The sequence below is a fragment of the Scyliorhinus torazame genome, chromosome 1, assembly GCF_047496885.1.
Source record: "Scyliorhinus torazame isolate Kashiwa2021f chromosome 1, sScyTor2.1, whole genome shotgun sequence".
NCBI lineage: Eukaryota > Metazoa > Chordata > Chondrichthyes > Carcharhiniformes > Scyliorhinidae > Scyliorhinus > Scyliorhinus torazame.
Window position 1 is genome coordinate 311,307,487 of NC_092707.1, and position 21,356 is coordinate 311,328,842.

A 21,356-nucleotide genomic window follows, 5' to 3' on the forward strand; every position below is an offset into this window, starting at 1 on the left:
AAGCCATGCAGCTGTCTAAAAAATGTCATTGTTGGAGCTATCAGCTAGGGCCGGGAATATAAACAGAGTAATACTGGATTCGCCACTGGTTATACACCTCATTGGATTTTCCTGGTCATTGAATAAGGGGAAGAGGTTGAGGGGCGACCTGATAGAGGTCTACAAAATTATGAGGGGCATAGACAGAGTGGATAGTCAGAGGCTTTTCCCCAGAGTAGAGGGGTCAATTACTAGAGGGCATAGGTTTAAGGTGCGAGGGGCAAGGTTTAGAATAGATGTACGAGGCAAGTTTTTTACACAAGAGGGTAGTGGGTGCCTGGAACTCGCTACCGGAGGAGGTGGTGGAAGCAGGGATGATAGTGACATTTAAGGGGCATCTTGACAAATACATGAATAGGATGGGAATAGAGGGATACAGACCCAGGAAGTGTAGAAGATTGTAGTTTAGTCGGGTAGCATGGTCGGCACGGGCTTGGAGGGCTGAAGGGCCTGTTCCTGTGCTGTACTTTTCTTTGTTCTTTGTACTACAATGAACATTTTTTTTTCTAAATTAGAAGACATTAGGCCTGCACCTCAATGAAGGTCTTGACTCCTCATCCTCTCCACTGTGCTTGGGAATGAAGGGTTTCCCATGCGCTATGACGAGGAAAGTCGGATGGGTCATAAAAACCCATCTGGTTCACTAATGTCCTTTAGGGAAGGAAATCTGCCTTCCTTACCTGATCTGACCTGCATGTAACTCCAGACCCACAGCAATGTGGTTGACTCTGAACTGTCCCTTCAAGGGCAATTTAGGATTGGCAATAAATGCTGGCACAGCCAGCTATGCCCACATCCCATGAACGAATAAAAAAAACTATCAAAGCTGCCCTACAGATAAACTCACATAGAAATCATTGGGTGTGTATCACAAGTGGGAGCCCTGGCTGATACTTCCCTTCCCAAGTCCAAAACAACCAGGCTGATTATAACTTGTCTTCTGTCTCAACAGAGAATGACAAATCTGGCCTGGAACCTTGATAAAATTCTTATTAATGAAACAAACACACCCTATTGGAAAGCTTAACATCTTGGTAAACAGCGCATATTTTCAAAATATACACACTCCACTGGATACTGTTTTATCAAAACAATTTTATACAACATAAACAGAAGAATATGGAATCAGATCAAAGACAAATGAAACTGTACAAGCTGACTGTGCATTAAATGTTGTCAACTTTTCTGGCAAAGGAATTTCAAATTCCATCATTTCAGGAACACTGAATTTACCAGTTTGCAACCTTTGTAAACAGAACTGGTAATCATCTAATGGGATACCCTAGATTTGACAACTCATGGGAGAAAGTGGTAACTCCTGATAGAGGATACCCTGGATTTGACAACTCATGGGAGAAAGTGGTAACTCCTGATAGAGAATAGATACCCTCCCTACTGACTTGATGGAACAGCAATGCAGCTACCAAAGTCATGAACAGCTCTATTTCATTATTTATTCGGAAGCTCAAGCGAACCTGAAAAGCTAGATAGGAATCAACAAGCTGAAACATTTGAAATAGATGATAAATTCTAAAATATTATTGCAAGTAAAGCATTACATAGAATTACCACAAAAAACAGCTAAATGACACAGCTGCTCTACAACATCCTCCTCCCACCCTACTTCACCTCATCCTATCAGCATGACCTTGCTTCCCGTTCGACCTCTTTTGTTTAATTCTCTTCTTTCGTGCGTCTATATTATTCGCCTCAAGTACTCTTTGCAAGAGTGAGTTTCACATTTTAAGCACTCCCTAAGTAAAGAATTTCCTCCTAAATCTCCTATTGGATTTATTTGTGAGAGCATTATATTTGTGGCACGTTGTTCGGGTCTCTTCCACAAATGGAAACATCTTCTCTACATCTACCCGATAGAACACTTTCATAATCTTAAAGATCTCTGACAGGTCACCCCTCAAGTCTTTTCCTTTCTAGAGAAAAGAGCCTAGCTGGTTCAGTCTTTTCTGAAAGGTACAATTTCTCAGTTCTGGTTTCATCCTTGTAAATCTTCTTTGCAACTATTATAGTGTCTATTATAGGGCGGGATTCTCCGGCCTCGACCGCCCGATGACCAGAAATTCCTGCCTGATGTCAATGGACTTTTACATGGTCTGTGTCCCGCCCCTGGCGATCTTACGGTCGGCGGGTGGAAGAATCCAGCCCATAGTGTCTGTGCAGACTCGATGGGCCAAATGGCCTTCATCTGCACTATAGAGATTTTATGATTCTGTGATTTTTATAATATGAAGATCAGAACTGTGCACAGTACTCTTAAATGTAGTCCAACGGTAGTGCATAAAAATGATACCAACGCCTCAAGAAAAATAAATCATGCAGATGTTACTGAAGAATGAGCAATTATATGAAATGTGGTAAAGTCAGAATCTGCAGCAGGAGCTTGGAACAATACAATACTTTGTGTGGCTACACAAAGCTCTTTCTTTATCCGACTGTAATAAACAGGTCAAACACCATTCTTAGCTGGGACAAAATTTCATGTTAAAACACCAACTAAAATCTCCCCAACTACACGCCCAATAAAAACATACTTTACCACACAAGTAAGCGACGTAAAATAAGCATAGAAACATTGTCCAACAGCAACAGAATGCATATAATTTTTAAATGTATCCCTTAAACAATTACTGCATTGGTTTCCTTTTCCTACTATAACATCCTTGCACAAACCTTTGATAGATATAGGCCTGAATGTTTTCTTCCGAGTTGGGAGTGAGCACAGAATTGAGACAATTCCCATCTCTGCGAACCCAACCCAGAAACAAGTGTCCTGGAAGTTCATATTTTCGGTCTGGGGTGGAGGGCGGATGAGAATGGGAGATGTAGCAGGCAACCCCATAAAGAGTTTGGAGACTACTTGGTGCAGAGGCAGGCTGAGTGAAAGGCTGGCCTTGGTGCTCTGTCACTTTGTCGAAGAATTGAAAAAGTGATTGTAACACAAAGCGGCCCTCAACCCTCACACTCACTCATCCCTCACACTATTAACTCAAGCCAAATGTGCCCCCATCTAAAGCCCTTTGCTCTTACATCAACCATTCTAACTCACCCAGTATTCACTATGGGCAGACCTCAGGAGCCATACTGAGATTAAATTAATTTCTCAAGTGTTTATTTCTGAATACATTATTTTTGAACAACACTAATTGATTAAAACAAGCCATTCACTACATTTAATTTCATTTAGCTCCTAATAAAAACAAGCATTTGTACTCATAATCCTACTTTAAAGAGTTTACAACCACCTGGAGAAGTCAATCATACTGTAAAAGGACAGATACCTCACTGTGATACTGAGAGGTTGTGAAATCAGTCATGCAGCGCAAATGCTCAGGCCTATGTCAACAGAGTGAAATAGAAAGCACTTTTTTAAAACGCAAATGTTTTCAATATTTAAAGAGCAGATGGTTCAAACCAATGAACACCTTGACAGTTCTCTTAACATTACTATTGAGATATTTTGACATTTCTCTTGATGGTTCTTATGACAGCTGTCTTGACAGTTTCAATGAGGTTCTCCACGTTTTTACGCACATTCATTCAATTGTTAACAATCCCAAAACAGCACCTCACCTGTCCCAAGTTATCTACTAGGACCATATCTAAAAGGGTACCAAGACCTTTCCAAATATCTCTGCTAACATTAAGCTCTCTTCTATCAGATCTAATGTGTTCAAAGTTGTGTTTTGAATATACCATTGGTCAAACTCATCAGCCTGAAGGAAACTACACTTTAACACACTTAGTTGCCTTCATGACCGCAGGTATGTAAAGTGCGATCCACCCCTTTCCCATCCTCCCACTCTGAAAATGGTAAGGGTTGGCTTCAGGGTTGGACTTCTGAATCTGGGCATCCACAGCCATTCTCACAAAGACAGAGAGCCTCTCTCTCTGCGTGAAAATTCAGGCCATAATTTCCACAGAATTCTCCCAATCGTTGGGCATGACTCTGCGGCTGCTGCAGATCTTTCACTCAAGATAGGATGATCATGAGAATCCTCATGGGAAACTACAGTCTAAGGTGCATTTTTACTGCAAGTTTGCCACTTGAGACATGAGACTTTGTGGTTCCGTCAGGGTGGGTTTTCCTGGGACGATCCATTTAAATCCCCATTGACTTTGGCGAGACTAGATGATTCCACCAGCGGAAAGCCTGTAAAATCCCACCCATGATTGCTATTTGTAAATCTGGAGTCACTATTTGACACGATTCTGTAGCGAAACTGACTGTAGAAACCATTTTGCATCAATGCTACCGTTTAGTGTGAGAACAGGAACCGTGGCAAGCTGAAGACAGTATTATTCAAGAAATTAATTTTCACTACTACCAGCTAACACATAACTGGGGGCAATAACAAAATAGCAACATCATTTTTTTAAGTTCAAAACTTAGAATAAATCAACGAATGATTCCAATTTATAAGCTATAATTCACAAATTGTCTGTGGGCGACAGAGGTCTTCTATTGTACATAACTAATTGCATTCTGATTTTCACTACATCAGGTTTTATCGAAATCAGGTCAATAGTTCCAATATTGCCAATTTCAAGTGTTAGTTGAATATTATTGAACTTGGGAATGAATAAATTGTATGCGCACTACTGCACTATTTTTATGGCTTTACACACTTTTCTTCCAAACTTTTTATGGAGTTATTAAGTGAGCTTGGGACTTAAGAATCAATTGTTTACGCAGGTTCTTGTGACTCACAACAAAAAAGTCTTTTCACAGGTGCAAAAGCTTTTAACCGCTTGACAGACCAGCATGAATTGTACATCAGTTTGGCTCAGATAATACATTTAAACACCAGTTTGGAGGTATTAAACCACTTGGATTAGTAACAAGGGCACAGTATGACTGGACTGGAGAGGTTTTAGCTGAGAATGCAGTGATTGTTTGGCAAGAATATCAAGCTGGTGTGAAAATGTCATCAGTGCAGTCAATGAAATGATTCCAGTTCTGATCAACCTCCCTAGGGTCTGGGAAGTCATTAAGACCACCAGCAACCTTTATGCTGACAAACCAAATTTTCTGAAGGCTGCCCAAATTTTTCTTAGTGGAATTCCATCTTTTGATTATAACACATAACCAAGTCAATTTCTCTGTTACCTCCTACATAAAACCCACTTGTTTGGTTGATTTATTTTACAACTGTAGCAACTGCATAAGAAGTCTTTGTTCCATTTAAAGAAATAATAATCATGACAGTATAATCTTGCAAACCACTGTTTTTGGGAGCAACATCCCACTGTGCAGCATTGTGAGGGCACAGAGTAAGAATGAGCATTTCCTCAAAATACTTATTAATGCAGAAAGCATAAACCAATTATGACACATAAACCGTAGTGTGCCCCAATAAATCAGTGAATATTTAGAGTGAGTAGCACCTGTAACTGCAAAGGCTGGAGCAGGTTGAGGCAGTTTCACTCGACATCTGAAACATTATCAATGACCATATTTCTAATTATTAAACCTGCTGCATCTGTTGGAAGCAAGAAGAGAGTTAAGGCAAGGAGAAAACAGGCCTTACCTAATTTTTCTACATTTTTTTCTGATTACGTTTCTTTTTAATCCTACTGAGATTTCCAGACCCACTACATGTCCAGTCCATTTTCAGTCTTTTGCCCATTTCCTCATCCATTCTGTTGACATTCTGAATGATCCTTGATCCTTTCTCAATTGCTACCTCTAAAGTCACACTTGTGTGCATTCTATTCTATGCACCTTTTACCACTGAACCATTAGGTACTCAGAGATTTTAAAAACTAATTATAGTAGATGCTGGAATCTGAAGCAAAAACATAAAATGCTGGACAATCTCAGCAGGTCTGACAGCATCTGTGACAAGAAAAGGGAGCTAATGTTTTGAGTCTGTATGAATCTTTGTCAAAGCTTTCATGAAGAGTCACCAGATTCAAAACGTTAGTTCCCTTCTCTCTCCACAAATGCTGTCAGACCTGCTGAGATTGTCCAGTATTTTCTGATTTTGCATTAGATATTCATTCCTGTCACTTTATTCCCTTCACAAAAAAGTTTGTATTCTAATGTCACTCCCTCAGGCAAGAATCTTCTACTTCAGGATTCTCCCACAGTAGATCCAATTTTTTTTTAAAAAAGCTAAATTGCCTTCCAAATTGGACCCCTCGAGCTCCTTCATTAGGTTTAGTAAATTGACTAGTCAGTTCCTTTAAAAATGCACCAAATGCATTATGAAAATTCTTACTCGACTACTCATGAGCAGTTCATGAAGTGATCCTCATCCAAGAAATACAAGTGGTATTTCTGCTTCCAAAGTGTATGGTTGTACCAGAAGTTTTTAAACCTTGATGTTAAGTGCAATTTTTTTTTCTTGATTCTCGTTTTCAGAATGTTACTGAGTTAACCTACTTGTGACAAATGACATTGGAATTCAACCTTCTTTGGAGCAGGGATTTTAGTACCAGGGAAGAGCGCCAGCAGCTTTTTTTGGGGGGAGGGGGGGGGAGAGGTTCAACCTTTTGTCAATACTACTATCAGCAAGGAAAAGAAATGAGAATCTGCAACTGAAAATTTGATGATTATTGACACCATACATCTGACTGGAATCCCAATCTTGCTAACTTTTCTGAATATTGACATTAATCATCGAACTTACAGATTAGCATGCAGGTGATAGGACAAAAGACTTCACTGGTCTTCAGTGCGACATTTTTTGAAGAATTGAATTACAAGAACTTCAACCTTGAGTATTGACTCATCAACACTATAATTGCCTCACTGCATTAGTATTGATTTTATTCAATGCAGCATGTTTTTTTTTAAATGTTTATGGTTCATGGTACAGAGAGGTGAGAAAGTTAACAACTACATCCCAGACTAATCTTTCTGGACTAGGCAGCCATCTATTTGAGGTATGTGGGCAACTAGAAACTCAAGGAAAAAAAAATCAAATCTAACATTACTAACAGGAAAGACATTACTCTTCTTGAGTCCAACAGATACAGGAAATCAGTTGGGAACCCCCCCCTCACCCAAATGTGTGCTTCAACCAGGCAATTCAAAAGGTCCATCTACAGGAACAAAAAAGGTGACCCTAACTTTTCCCCATTCCATCCCATTTCCTCTTAGTTCCTTTCATGTTGAATGGTCTGAACACACAACACTTTTACCTCCTTGTACTACTTAGGTCATAGCCTAATGCCACTCACATCTACAACAGAATCACAGAATGGTTACAGCACATTTGACCCATTGTGGCTGTGCCAGCTCTGCAAAAGCAACTCAACTAATCCCACACACCACATTTTCCCCAGAGCCTTGCAATTTGTTTTCTTTATCCTTCTGAATGTCACCAAGCTGAACGGAGCCTGCCTAATAAAGTTCAACAGAGTTCATAATAATAAAACCTGACGTGGGGAGAATAAAGTTGAGGATTTTGTTTAAAAATGTTCTTTTGGTCTAACCTGGAGAATTAAAAGGAAGGCTATTGTTGATTTAAATTATACTCCGATTGACGTGTATCAATTTGCATTTTCTCAATATGGCCTTTATTTTTAAAGTTCTGTTTTTTCAAATATTTTTCTTAACTGGCTTGCTAACGTGCTCAGAATCAAGGTGGAAACATTTTATTAAAGAGTTTGATATGTTATCAGTCACTATACTAGTTTAAAAGAGACAAAGGCCATGACTGAAATCTAATGGTTTAATTACTGTTTTACCTGCATCCCTTTGATGGAAGAGCAAAAATTGTGTTTCTTTCAGTTCAAAGGCACAGATTTTCTCTCTCACATGATTAACAAACATATACGACTTCAAACTTTACTAGCTCCATGTCTTTGTGCATCTACCAACATTTTTGGTCCCATTCTCCTGACACATTATTTTCCCTATTGTTAAAGCTCCAAGAAACACTTGGGAGTCTAAATTATTAATAACTTTCTAAAAAATCTGAAGCTGTGAGTATTTGTGAAACCTTTTGCTCACAGTACTGGACAAGAACAAGTCTGTCACATGCTAGGCGACCTTTCCCTCACATCTAACCCTCAGCTTCTTGTTCTTCATTTTAACCTTCCTTCTCTCTTTATCCAGACTACTAGAGTTAATGTTAGCCATCCTTCATTGTTTATTTGAAGCAGTAAATACAGCCCTCTACATGCTCTTTCTTCCCACTCTCCACAAATTGAGGAAAACAAAATAATCTCTGGAGTTCAGAAGAATGAGAGGTGATCACATTTCAAACATAGAAATTTCTTGGCTGGTGGGGGGAGGGATGTGGTGTGTGGTCTCGAACCAGGGGTCACAAAGTCTCAGAATAAGGGACTGAGATGAGGAAGAATTTCTTCATTTAGAGGGTGATGAATTATTGGAATGTTCCTGTGGAAGCTCAGTTGTTGATTATGTATTCACAACTGAGTTTGATAGATTTTGACACATCAACGGACACGGCGATAGAGCAGGAAGCTGGTGTTGAAGTGGAAGGTCAGCCATGATCAAATTTAATGGTGGAGGAAGAACGAAGGGCTGAATGGCCTTCTCCTACTTCTTTTTCTTATGTTCTTAATCAAGACCATCTCCGTCTCCTACTCCAATTCAGTTTCCCCCACAATTATAAAATTGTGCAACTTTTGTCTTTCCTCCCTCATAAATGCCCACGTTTCCAAAGCCCAAGCTTAGTGGCTTATCACTACTTTCTGTCTTTTGCTGTTTTCAACCTTGATTGTGTTGTGCACTACAACCTGGGCCCTTCACCCTGTGTTCACTTCAGAAAATGGAAAATGATTAATGGTAACTAATTCCCCAATACACTATATATGTTTCTATTTGACAGATCTATTTGTAATTTTGATTGTCGACATCTTCTTTTAGGAAGACACTTAATACTAAAGCAAATAACAGGTAACTCCTCCAATATCTGTTAAACCACTGAGTATCTAAACCATATACTCTAGGAAGGTCCGATATGCAATCAGATTATCAGATTTTAATCAGAGCGTTTGAGGGTAAAATAATTGACTACAGTACCCCTGTAATTTGGTGGAAATCAACTTGGATTTTTGATCATTGCCACCAGTTATACCTGCTAGAAGTGTATTTGTATGGATGCCAGGCAAGGTCAGGTTTGAGTTCACTGATGATGCACTGGGATAAAAGAGAAAACTGACGATCACAGTATATGCTCAGGCATGACAGATAACCAACTTGGTAAGGTACTGGAGGGAATCTATAGTCATGCTGCAGTCAGAAGGCAATGTCTCCCAAAAAGGAGCGGAGGAAAAGAGAAAAACAAACCAAAGTGGAAGGAATACTCACTTCAATGGGAAATCCAGTTCAAGAGTTTTTAAAATAAAACGCACTGGGTAACTGGGCAAGTGGCATAGATAAGGGTCTGGATTCTCCGCCTTTTGGGACTATGGCCCCATGCCGTCATGAAAATAGTGGTCTTTTACACCAGGAAAACTGGCGTCAAAAGGCCACAGATTCACCGCTTGCAGGGGCTAGCAGGCAGCTGTCGTAGAGCTCGCAGCTCTAGCTGCCGATACGGCCCCCCGCACTTCAAAGGCTGCGCATGAGCATGGCAGCGGCCGCGCCGTGCTCCATGGCGGACTCAGCCCATGGACCTGGACCATCGAAACAGTGCCCTGTCGCCGAACGCGATTTTGGTGTCGGGGTGCGGAGAATCCAGCCCAAGGAACCTCACTTATAAATAATGTAAATAATAACTGCTATACAAGAGTTTAACTTAAAAATCATGGAAAGGAAAAAAAGGAGTCTTCTGGCCACCTCGCCTGACCGTGCAGTGATTAATGTACTGTATTATCTGATAATACTCCCACAAGACCAGGATGATTTCAGGCTTATGCCCTCGTCTCTGCTGAGTTACCTTGTTTCGATCAGGTGACAACAATGCAAATCAGTGCTTCAGGGTAAGGAAGGGTAAAACAATAATTCACCCATTTTTCTCACCCCTGACTGACCCCTCCTAGAATGGCCTTCAAGTGAGATAACATATACAGACTTAGGGCGGGGCAGGATCAACCCATCACGTTACGCCCAAAAAGCAAAACGGCGTGCCGCTACACGACCAATAGATTCCACTTCCGGGATCTATCCAACTCACCATATCTCGCAAGAACTCACGCGATCTCGTGATGTGAATCCCACCCATTGTGGGTAAGATCAAAAGTGATCCCGCACACATGGCCAGGACTCACATCACGACATCTCACGAGGTTGCGTTAGATGTTGCGAGGTGGCAAGCTGGGTAGATCCCGGAAGTGGCATCTACCGGTCGAGTTGCATCACCCCGTGCCGCTTTTCGGGTGCAATACGATGGGTAGATCCCACCCTAAGTCTGAATATGTGACCTCACTTGGTGCGTTCCCAAGATCTAACCAAGATGTGGGATCTACCTCCCTCGCCTTGAGACTTCGGACGAGCGCCAATCAGTGCTGGTCTCCACAAACAGGGACCAGACAGAATGGCACTTGTGAGGCCTCCCATAGGACTGGAGGCCCCACGTGCATGCCCTCTGGGCAGGGTGGTACCCTGGCATCATTGGTGCCACCTGGGCATCTTGGCAATGTCAGCCTGGCAGGGGCACTGCCAGTGTGCCAGGCTGGCACTGCCAAGTTCACATTTTTTGAACGGCAGCAATCGGGCCAGATGTGTCCTGCACGAGTGTGGGGGGTGCAGGATGGGGCCTGAGGACCTCCTTATAGTGAGTTGGGGTTTGGGGGGGTTCGGGGGTCACATCAGGGACTCAAGAGATTGGGATGTCATTTAAAATTGGCATCCCAATCTCTCGCTGCACTGAGGAGTTCTGACGAGTGGAGCTCCCCAGTGCAGAAAATGGGGCTAAGTGCGGCCTCAAAGGGGATTTCCCCGCTGAGGCCCCCGACCTACCCGGATATGCGTTAGATAGCGAGGTGTTCCTCGGCACTCCAAGCACAGGGAAACACCTGGCTAATTTCGCACTACGGACTCCCCATTCAGGTAGATCACGCCCTTAGTATGTATGTCACACTTTAGAATAGTCTGTTGATTGCCATTGCCCAGGTTACACATGCAGATTGGCCACATGATGGGTAATACCATGGAAAAATAGCCTTTCTCTCACCAAAGCTTTTTTTAAGGCCAGATACTAGAGTAATCAAAAACACTCCTAAAATATTTGACCTCCATTAAAAGCCTTTGGTATGTGCATTAAAATAAGCATAGTAATAAATGATAAGACTTGAAAATAACAAAAATGCAAAGAATTAGATAAAGTACTAAAAAGTCAAGAGAATGTAAAGAATTAGACTTAACCAGAATAACTGCAGTCAACACACCACCATGCTGATTATCAGACAAGGACATTTACTGACATTTAACAATGGACAGAAATATTTTTGGAGATTCTGTTGTACTGAACAATATGATACAGCGTTTAGACAACCATTGACCATTTATACAGACAAAGCTCATCAATACAAACTCAAGAAGACACACTAAAAAGTTCTGAAATGGAACCCATCTATCAATACCATCCCAGGATGGCAGCTCCCATTACACTTAAGACCTTTACTATACCTGCACTTCTACCTAGCTTGTAGGCCACAGAAAATATATAAATTATTTTCACAAAAATACGATAAGTGCTTCTTTTGCTCAACCATTATCTCCCTCAATAAAACAGTGAAATAAAAATGAACAAGTATGTGGAGTATTTACTGCCTTTTACTCTCCGTACAGTTGCAAAGATTATCACCGCTAAGATTACACAAGGTCTATATGATGAAAACATTGTCTTTGGTTTGCATTAACAAAGTTTGTCTGTAGCTTATGAGAAGAACACATATCAAAAGTCACAAAATCGAAGCATTGAAGCAACAGGAATATGCAGTTTCTTTAAAAAATATCTGTTGTCCTCAAAGTTTGCCAAAGTGGGAAGAAGGGGATCCAGCTTTACGAAAGACATTGATAAAACCTGCCACTGGTATGCCCACAAAATCACTGTTTAATCACGTGTCACAGTAAACAAGAGATAGTAAACTCTCAGTTTCATTCCTGAAGTAGGAATCATTTCTGGCATTTGTTTCCAGGTGCATTTTTCACCTATATTTGTGACGCTCATAGTAAGTGTATTTTTAAAACTCAGAAACACAAGCAAAACAATTAGAATTTGAAACTAAATTGAACATCCATGTCTTTTCTGCTGAACAAGGAAGGTTCTTGTCCCCAACTTAATTACAAGTTTTATTCTCACGGCAGGTTTCAAGGCCTGGTAGCAGACAAGTGTTTAGATTTAGCAGTGCTCTCCCCATGACGTTAGAGCATTGACCTGTAATTCACCATGTTAAAACTGCTGGATTCACAATAATTTAGAAAGTAATTCTGAGTCCTTCTCACAACTATGAATGCAAGTTTTTGTTTCTTGAACATGGACAGGGAAAGGAAGTTTTTTTTTAAAATTGAAGTTATAATGAATTTGAATGTACTCCTGACAGTATACAAAAATCAAATTCAATAACCGCTGTTCAAAGAAAAGTGTATACATGAACTGGGGGGAAAAAGGAAACAAAAACTCAAAAAACCCAAAGGCCATCAGAGGAGGAGCAGGGGAGTAGGACTTGATGGATAGTTCTTTCATAGGGCTGGCATAGATACGATAGGCTGAATGGACTTTCTCTGTGAACATGATTCTGTGACTACGTTGTGAATTTGTTCCAGTCTGAGCTCAGTCCCAATGACATCCAGTCATTACACTAGGCCCTAGACCAGTTTGATTTGCAGTTTCCAACTATTAGTCCGCTATGTGGATTCTGTCCCACTTACATCTTGCCCATAAAAGAACTATTAGTTAGTCCCACCATCCCAAAGCCTTGACAACAGTGGACAGTTCAACCAACATTCCCATGCCGCCAAGCCTCGAGTGACACTCCCTGTACACATCCTTGATTTGAACATAAAGGACCATGTGTAGGCAAGCAGATACCAATTTAGATTGTCAAGTAACTCCCTGGTGTATTCACTGATTATTGTATACACTGTTTGATTTATTCTGGGAAGTCCATGTCCTTAACTGGAGCAAACAATTTAATTGTTCTGTCCCGAATAAGGAATTGAAAATGTTTTTGCTATTGCACAGAATTTGATTCAAGACAAATCACTGACAGTGTGGATTACATACAGAGTAAAGATTTTACAATAATGCTCCCACCAACATGCCTTTGTTCTATCCTTAGACAAGCACCTAGTTGTAGCTTTGCTTTGTGATATGAAAAATAGAGACAATTTAATGCTGTAGACTCACACCTATTTGGAATGAACTGAAACTGGCCTGAGCTCAGTACCATTTCACTTGGAAGTCTTACAGCTGATAAGAATTTGGACTAGATTGATCCAGATCTTGGAAATGAGAGGACAATATTGATACTCAGTGTGCTATCCAATCCAGTGTTAAGCAGTGGCAAACTGAAATCCAAGAATACTCAAGATCCTGCTTTAGATGTCAAACTTTAGTAACTTGGAACTAAATCAACAATCTATGATTATGGCTCCTGAAACCAACATGAATTTCACTGAAGCCAAAATTGGCTTGATGACTCCAGTTAGTCCAGCTGAGCAAACTCAAAATTCTTAACCTCAAACCTCTCTGCTTTGCAATCATGAAATTCCAATTGTACATTAACTTTGTAGTTCCTTTAATTCCTCCCCTCGAGATCAATCACACAAACAATGACTTTAACAGAAACAAATGTTCTGGAAAATTACAGATAATTAAGGTACCTTATGTTCGATTATTTGACAAAATGAAAACCATATTAATGAAATCAGGGTATTACCTTATTAAAATGTTACACTATTCAGCATGAAATACAGAGCTTGTTTTAGGGTCTTAATACTATGCAAGTAAACCCAGTAAATTTCATTTGCCTGATCTATAAAATGCATTGACAACTAAAAATAACTTTATGAAACTAGATGTATCATTGAATATGACTCAAAAATGAAGCTCATATATTTGCAATTTGTTTCATATATTTTTATGCAGCAAGGCACAAACCATTTCGATGAATAAAGTCTATTTTCCTAAATCAACTGCAATTCAACAAATTGCAAGTAATCTAATAAGTAGCTTTCATTATTACAAAAGCAATATAAAGTCTTTAATCCTAAAGGACTTTAATTATATACACAGCACCAAAGGCCTAAAAACCCACCATTAGGGTCATACTTAGATATTTCTACTGCAGACAGGTTGGACACTATTTGCCTAATATGATGATATGGAAAAGATTTTAAATGCATTTTATCAGACAAATGAGTACATAAATACATTTACACAATGTATGTGCTGTCAGACTGCTGCACTTGTGGCACATGAGTGGCATCAATTTGTTATGCTATGGAAATTATTTAAGGTGAAGAATAAATGGTTGTCATTTATTAACAGTGCAATAACCCATGTAGCTGAATTTTAAATGGGAATCTCATTAAACTTCACAGAAAGTGCTACTCTCTTTTGCATTTAGCTCCAATCTGAAAACATATTTTTGCTCTAAATTAAGTGTTATATTGTAATATAAATGCATTGATTTCATGCAGAAATTGTAGTGTCACAGTAAAACACCTCCAAATTGGTCGACTAACTATTTTTTAAATTAACAATTTGTAGGTATGACAATACCATGAAAGATAGGTATGATGCATAAGCGAACAAACATGCATCAGTAAGTTTCATGACATTATTGAACACAAGCGTTATTGCTGCATGTGGTCAAACAACGCATTCTATTAATGCACTGAAATCTATGCATTAAACCCAAAAGGGAATTCAGATATTGTGGCTATGTGCTTGTAGTCTCTGCAAAAACACCTGTGGTTTCAGTAGGTCAACCAACCCACCATTCATCCCATTGTACACACTTCTGTGATGAGGCGAAAGCTCGTCCGCTGCTGCTGCCGCCGCCGATGGTCTCCGCAGAGTTCCTTCCCTGCTGCCGCCGCCGCCCAGGTGTTTGAGATGCTCGGGACTGCCACCGTAATGTTGCTTAAGGCGCTCGGGGCTGCCACCTCTGTGCTGCTGCAGATGCTCCGGGGTCGGAGTGCCTGCAATCATCAAGTGCTTGGAGTGCTCGGGGCTGGAGCCGGCCATGTGCTTTGGCAGAAGCTCGGGGCTGCCGGTGCCCAGGGTGTGCTTCTGGTGCTCGGGGCTGCCGCCGCTGCCGCCCCGGTGCTTTTGGAGGTGCTCGGGGCTGCCGCCGCTCGCAGCCCGGTGTTTGTTGTGGAGGTGCTCGGGGCTGCCGCCGCCGCCGGCCCCCCCTGCCAAGTGTTTGTGGTGGTCGGGGCTGTCCGTGCTGCCCGTGCTAGAGCTGCTGCTGCCGTCCCCCAGGTCCCTCAAACCACTTGTGGCGCTCAGGTGCAGCAGGCTGGACTGGCTGTCGATGGAGTTGCGGCTGCCGGCGGCGCTCTTGTCCTCGTCCAGCATCAGGCACATCTCCTTCAGCTCCAAATTCTCCTTCACCACCTCGTCCTGCCTCACCTCCAGCTCCTTCATTTTCTGCAAGTACAGGGCAACTTCTTTGCGCATCACCCCCGCCGTGTACCTGCCCAGCCTCTGCCACTCGCGGGACACCTTCTTGCCTTTCTGCCGGTCGTCGTCCAGGAAGCAGCAGAGGTCCCGCAGCTCCTGGTTGTCCTCCTGCAGCTTCTGGTTTACCTCCTTGAGCCCCCGGATCTCGGTCAGGTGGACCTGCAGCCTCCGGTTCACCTCTTTGATCAGGTTGCTGTGGTCGATCATCACCGTCATCTTCTCGGCATCGGATCTCCGGAGTCTCCTCACCAGCTCCTCCTTGCTCCACTTCAGCAGCTCTTCGTCCGCGATTTTAGACAGCTCCTCCCTCGAGCCTTCCGCGTTTTTAGTCATTTTTTAAAATCTCACAAGTTGTTTTTTTAAAAATAATAATTTAACAAAAAAAAAAGAAATCGGAGCGAGACTTCTCCTTTCAGCAAAACCGCGCTACTGCGGAGCATCGTTCGGGGTTTTTCTTTATTAATTGAGCAGCAGCAGCACTCCTTTGCCCACTTGATGTGCTGTCCGCTGACAGCAGCCTCTCTCCGCAGCCGCAGCCCCGCCACCAATACCCGCGCTCCGCCTGAAGGGAGCCTTGCCCAGCTCCCGACGCATGCTCGCCACTGCCCGCCCACAAGGCAGCCTGGTCCTTGTAGTCTTTCCAATCAGGCACCACCCTCCCCTCTCCCTTCTCCCTCCCGCCGGCCCCGCTACATTGTCATCGTTATCCCCAAACTGCTCCGCGAAAGATACCACCCCATTTCAATCCACACACCTCAAAACAGCCCCGATATCCTGCCCTCCACCCCGCCCCCCTCCCTCCATCCACCACTCAACCACCCCTGCTGCATCAAATTGTTTCTCAAATGATGCCGGGTTTCTCACTTCCACCCCTCACGAACATCCATCCCAATGTTGGTCGCTCTCCGACCGGAGAAGAACCTCCTTATCTACCTCCGCCCACCCCCCCACCCCGCGGCCCTCCTCCTCCTCCTCCTCGCGTCTCTCTTACTCCTACTGTTCAAACTTGTATTCTGCATTCACGTTTTCCGTTTCCCATTTAAATATCTTCATTACCTCAGATGCCAGCTGGGTTTGGATGAATGGAGGTTTGAAAATGCAAAGAGAAAGTTTGAGGCAATGGAGGGGTGTAGCTATGTGGATAAAGACACGCAGAGTGGGACTGGACGGGGCAGAGGTTAAACATACATTATACACCAGTGAATACGGTCATTGCAGGGAATAAAGATTTTTTATAAATGAAATTAAAGGTCCTTTATCTGAAACGGATAAAGCATCTGCAATAACTAATTGAACTAATTACATAAATAGAGGTAGATGGTTTTGATCTAATCACCATTACGGAGATGATCAAAGTTGGGAAATGAATATTCCAGGGTACACAATATTTCTTAAAGACAGACAGAATGACAAAGGAGGACAGGCAGCCCTGATAGTATAGGATGATATAAGGACATTGGTCAGAAAGGGTCTGGCCACAGAATATCATGAATGCAATCCAAATGGGTGGAAATTAGGAATAACAAGAGTCAGAAAACACTGTTCGGAGTAATCTATTGGCCTACCAATAGTAGTGAAGCGCTTGGACAGAACATTAGGCAAGCATTTATTGGAACTTGTAATGAAGAAAATGTAATAAATGTGAGGGATTTTAATCGTCATAGAGCCTGAAATACTCAAATTGACAAGAGTGGCCCAGAAGGTGAGGTTGTAGAATGTTTTTGTGACAGTTTCCTGGAGCAATACATTGTGGAACCTGACTTGGGATAAAGCTACCCTCGGTTTAGTATTGTACAATAAGGCAAGGCATGAGCAATAGCATAGTTAAAAAGTACATTCGGAAATAATGATCATAATTTAACGAATTCCAGATTAAATCTGAAAGTGATATATTCCAATCACAACAAGAATCTTAAGCTTGGGGCAGTACGGTGGCGCAGTGGGTTAGCACTGCGGCATCACAGCGCCGAGGTCCCAGGTTCGATCCCGGTTCTGGGTCATTGTCCGTGTGGAGTTTGCACATTCTCCCCGTGTTTGCGTGGGTTTCCCCCCCACAACCCAAAAATGTGCAAGCCAGGTGGATTGAACACGCTAAATTGCCCCTTAATTGGAAAAATTAATTGGGTACTCTTAAAAAAAAATTGTTTAAACTTAAAAAAAAAGAATCTTAAGCTTAACCATAGCCAATTACATAGGTATAAAGGGAGAACTGGTTTAGTTGTATAAATAAACTAAAACATACGCCACAAAATAAACAGTGGAAAACGTTTAAATAAATAGTTCAAAATCGCCAATAAAAATACATTCCATTGAAAAACAAAACCTCAACAAGAAAACCTCATCTGTCACTCACTCTGGGAGATAAGGATAGTATCTGGTTAAAATAAGAGGCATGTAATGTTGCAAAGGACAGTAGAAAATCTGAGGATTGGGCATGTTTCTGAAACCAGCAAAAGGTAACTAAAAGTTGATAAAATATTTTAAAAATAGAATATGAGAAAAAACAAACCAGAAATATAAACACAGATTGTAAGAGCTTTTAGAAGCATATAAAAAGGAATCATAGAATTTACAGTGCAGAAGAAGGCAATTTGGCCCATCGAGTCTGCACTGGCCCTTGGAAATACCATCCTACTTAAGACCACGCCTCCACCCTATCCTCATAAGCCAGTAACACCACTTAACCTTTTCAGACACTAAGGGCAATTTAGCATGGCCAATCCACCTAACCTGCACATCTTTGGACTGTGGGAGGAAACCAGAGCACCCAGAGGAAACCCACACAGATACGGGGAGAAAGTGCAAACTCCACACAGGCACCCGATGCCAGAATTAAACTTGGGTCCCTGGAGCTGTGAGGCAGCAGTGCTAACCATTGTGCCACCATGCCGCCTTGCAAACATGTCTCCGAAATGGTGATTAAATCTAAACCATCTACCTCCATTTATGTAAGTGTAGCTAAAGTAAAACCTAGCCCCTTAGAAGCAGAGACAGGAAAATTATCATGGGGAATGAGGATGAAACAAATATGTTGAGGCAAAGGATTAAACAAATATGTTGGGCTGGATTCTCCGATTTTGAGGCTATGTCCGGAGGAAGTATCTAGTTTTATGATGAAAAAGTCGGCGGCGCCCCCGCACCAATGCTCCGCCAGTGGGGGGCTAGCAGCAGCGCCACTTAAAACCCCTGGTGTCCCTGACTGAAATGGCCGGAGAATTGGTTGGTCCGTGGCCTTGCATGCGCACGGTGACGATCTGCAGTGGTCGTACCATACAACATGGCACCGGCCCCGCCCTGACCCAGCCTGCCAGATAACCTGTAACCACCCTCGCCATCCCCGACCACCCCCCACCAGTCCCTCCAACCCCCACCAAAGCCCCCCTGGCCAACGGAACACCCCCCCCCCCCCCCACCGACTGTAGACTGTGGCAGCACTGGACACAGTCCGCAGCCGCCACGCGAGGTTGAAGAAAACTCAGAGCATACTCGGGGCGTAGCATCGGGAGAATGCCTTCAGGTGATGTCCTGAGGCCATCCCAATGGCGTGCGGCGTACTCACCGATGACGCCGCTTTGGAGGGGGCAGACCATCCAAAAACGGGCCACCTCCAATTTCGGCGTCAAAAGGGATTCTCTGCCTGTTCGCCAAAAACGACTGTCTTTAAGAAATATTGTGTCCATCTTCACAATCAAAGACACAAGTTGCATACCAGAAGTAAAGCATAACTTGGGGGCTAAAAAAGTGAAGAAATTAGAATAATTAATATCAGATAGAAAAAGTATTGGAAAAACCCGGGGGACTAAATTCTGAAAAATCCACTCCACCTGATGGTCTACATCCTAGAGATCTAAAAGAGATAGCTGCAGATGTAATGGATGCGCTAATTCCTTGGATTCGAAAATGGTCCTATCAGATTAGAAGTTGACAAATGTAACACTGCTTTTCAAGAAATGATTGGGGGCACTAAAATATGGGAGCACAATCTCAGGATAAGGGGTCAATTATTTGGGATTGAAATGAAGGGAATTTACTTCACTCAAAGGGCTGTGAATCTTTGCAACTCTGTGGGTGCTTCATCATTGAATACATTTAAAGTTGAAACAAACAAATTCATTGTGCGGGATTCTCCGTAGCCCGATGCCAAACTCGTAATCTGCGATTGGGCGGAGAATGGATTTCCACGCAGAAATCGGGGCCAGCCCCAGTTTGATGCAGACCGCCATGGTCCCTCCAAACTGGCATCATCATGACGCGCGCAGCGCGCCATTTCAACTGCGTTGGTGCATCATCGGCCGGCCCACCCGCGATGCTCTGCCCCCAATGGGCTGAGTTCCCAATGGCGCAGACCACGTGTGGTCACAGTGGTCGGGAACCCAGATTACCAGCGCGGACTGTGTCCTGCGCAGCCACACTTGGCCGAGATCCATGCCGCTGGCCAAGGGGGCTTCTGCTGGGGCTGGACTGGTGGGGGGTGGCCAGGGGGAGGGCTGTGGGGTCGCGGATAGCAGGTTGGGTTTGCGCATGGCTGGCGCCATGTTGTACGGCACGACCGCTGCAGGTCATCAACCATGCACATGCACAGCCCGGGACCCAGCCATTCTCTGGCCATTTTCGGCGCGGGAGTTTCAGTCGGCGCCGGTGCTAGCCACTCACCAGTACTGGAATCGGTGAGGGTTTCACGCCAATTTTTTAGTTGTGAAAGACCTCACATGCTGCATTCTCTGTTCCTGAGACTAAGTGCTGACGGCAGCACTTAGTCTCAGGAACAGAGAATCCAGCCCTTAGTCTCTCAGGGATCAAGGGATATGGGTGGGAAAGTGGAGTTGAAGCTCAAGATCGGCCATGATTGCATTGAATGGCACAGCAGGCATGGCTGGGTGTGTGATCTACCCCTGCCCCTATTTCTAGTGTTCTTGGTATTTTTGAGATTTCCCTGTGCTCTATTCCTTGTATTGCCAAGATCCAAGATAACCTTCATTCTCCATTCCCCTCGCTATACCGTTACTGTGATTTTCAAGGGTATCCTGAGTGTCTGTAACATGCTTCAACTGGCCAGCACTGTCATATTTTCTCTCTTTAACTGTGACATTATTTCAGTCCTGAGTATAAATTATATGGTACCATCATCAAGTGCTTGGCGGATCCAATTTGTGCCCTTAACAATTTAGCTTCAGTTTTGCTCTGGACAATGTGTTACAGTTAGGAATCTTGTCCCAATATCTGAAGTTAAAATGCCATGGTGCATCACACATGGAATTACTCTAGCGTTTAATGTATTGACAATGCGGAATTCAAGTACCGCTACTCTTGAGCAGGACATCAGCTTTACAATGCAGATTTTTACATTTTAAAACAATTTTATTTATAGTAGCACTATTGATAATTGTGATAGCTAATTATGATGCTGGCACAGCAGAATTATAGTACCTATGGAGCGCTATTGAGAATTCATGCATATGCATGCACCTGGGTATTTATTTGTCATAATGTATGATCTAGTCTTCAGCAATTATGTCACAGAAACTTTTTGTTCCTTTCTGTCACGACTCATGAGAAAGTTACAAACTACATAATATATTCTTCTTGACACTAAGAAGGTAAAATTCAACATTGGCCAAAATATGACAGTCAAGTCACTGGACTGGAAAGAAAAATAGGGGGTATATAGCAATCCATAACCACCTAGTTTGCACCGCCACCTGAGTTGAACTTTCCTCCTTAAATTCCTCTGTAGCACCATGAGGC

General features: G+C 42.6%; 1 protein-coding gene across 2 annotated transcripts in view; it reads right to left on the bottom strand.

Moving 5' to 3' along the window:
* Positions 1-16,172, bottom strand: part of ccdc85a (coiled-coil domain containing 85A) — a 1,121,509-nt gene extending 1,105,337 nt beyond the window's left edge. For both annotated transcript variants that reach the window (XM_072507821.1, XM_072507819.1), the window contains exon 1: positions 14,924-16,172. In XM_072507821.1, coding sequence (XP_072363922.1) covers positions 14,924-15,944 — 1,021 coding nt within the window. In that variant the 5' untranslated portion in view covers positions 15,945-16,172. The remainder of the gene's footprint in view (positions 1-14,923) is intronic.
* Positions 16,173-21,356: the final 5,184 nt, after the last annotated feature.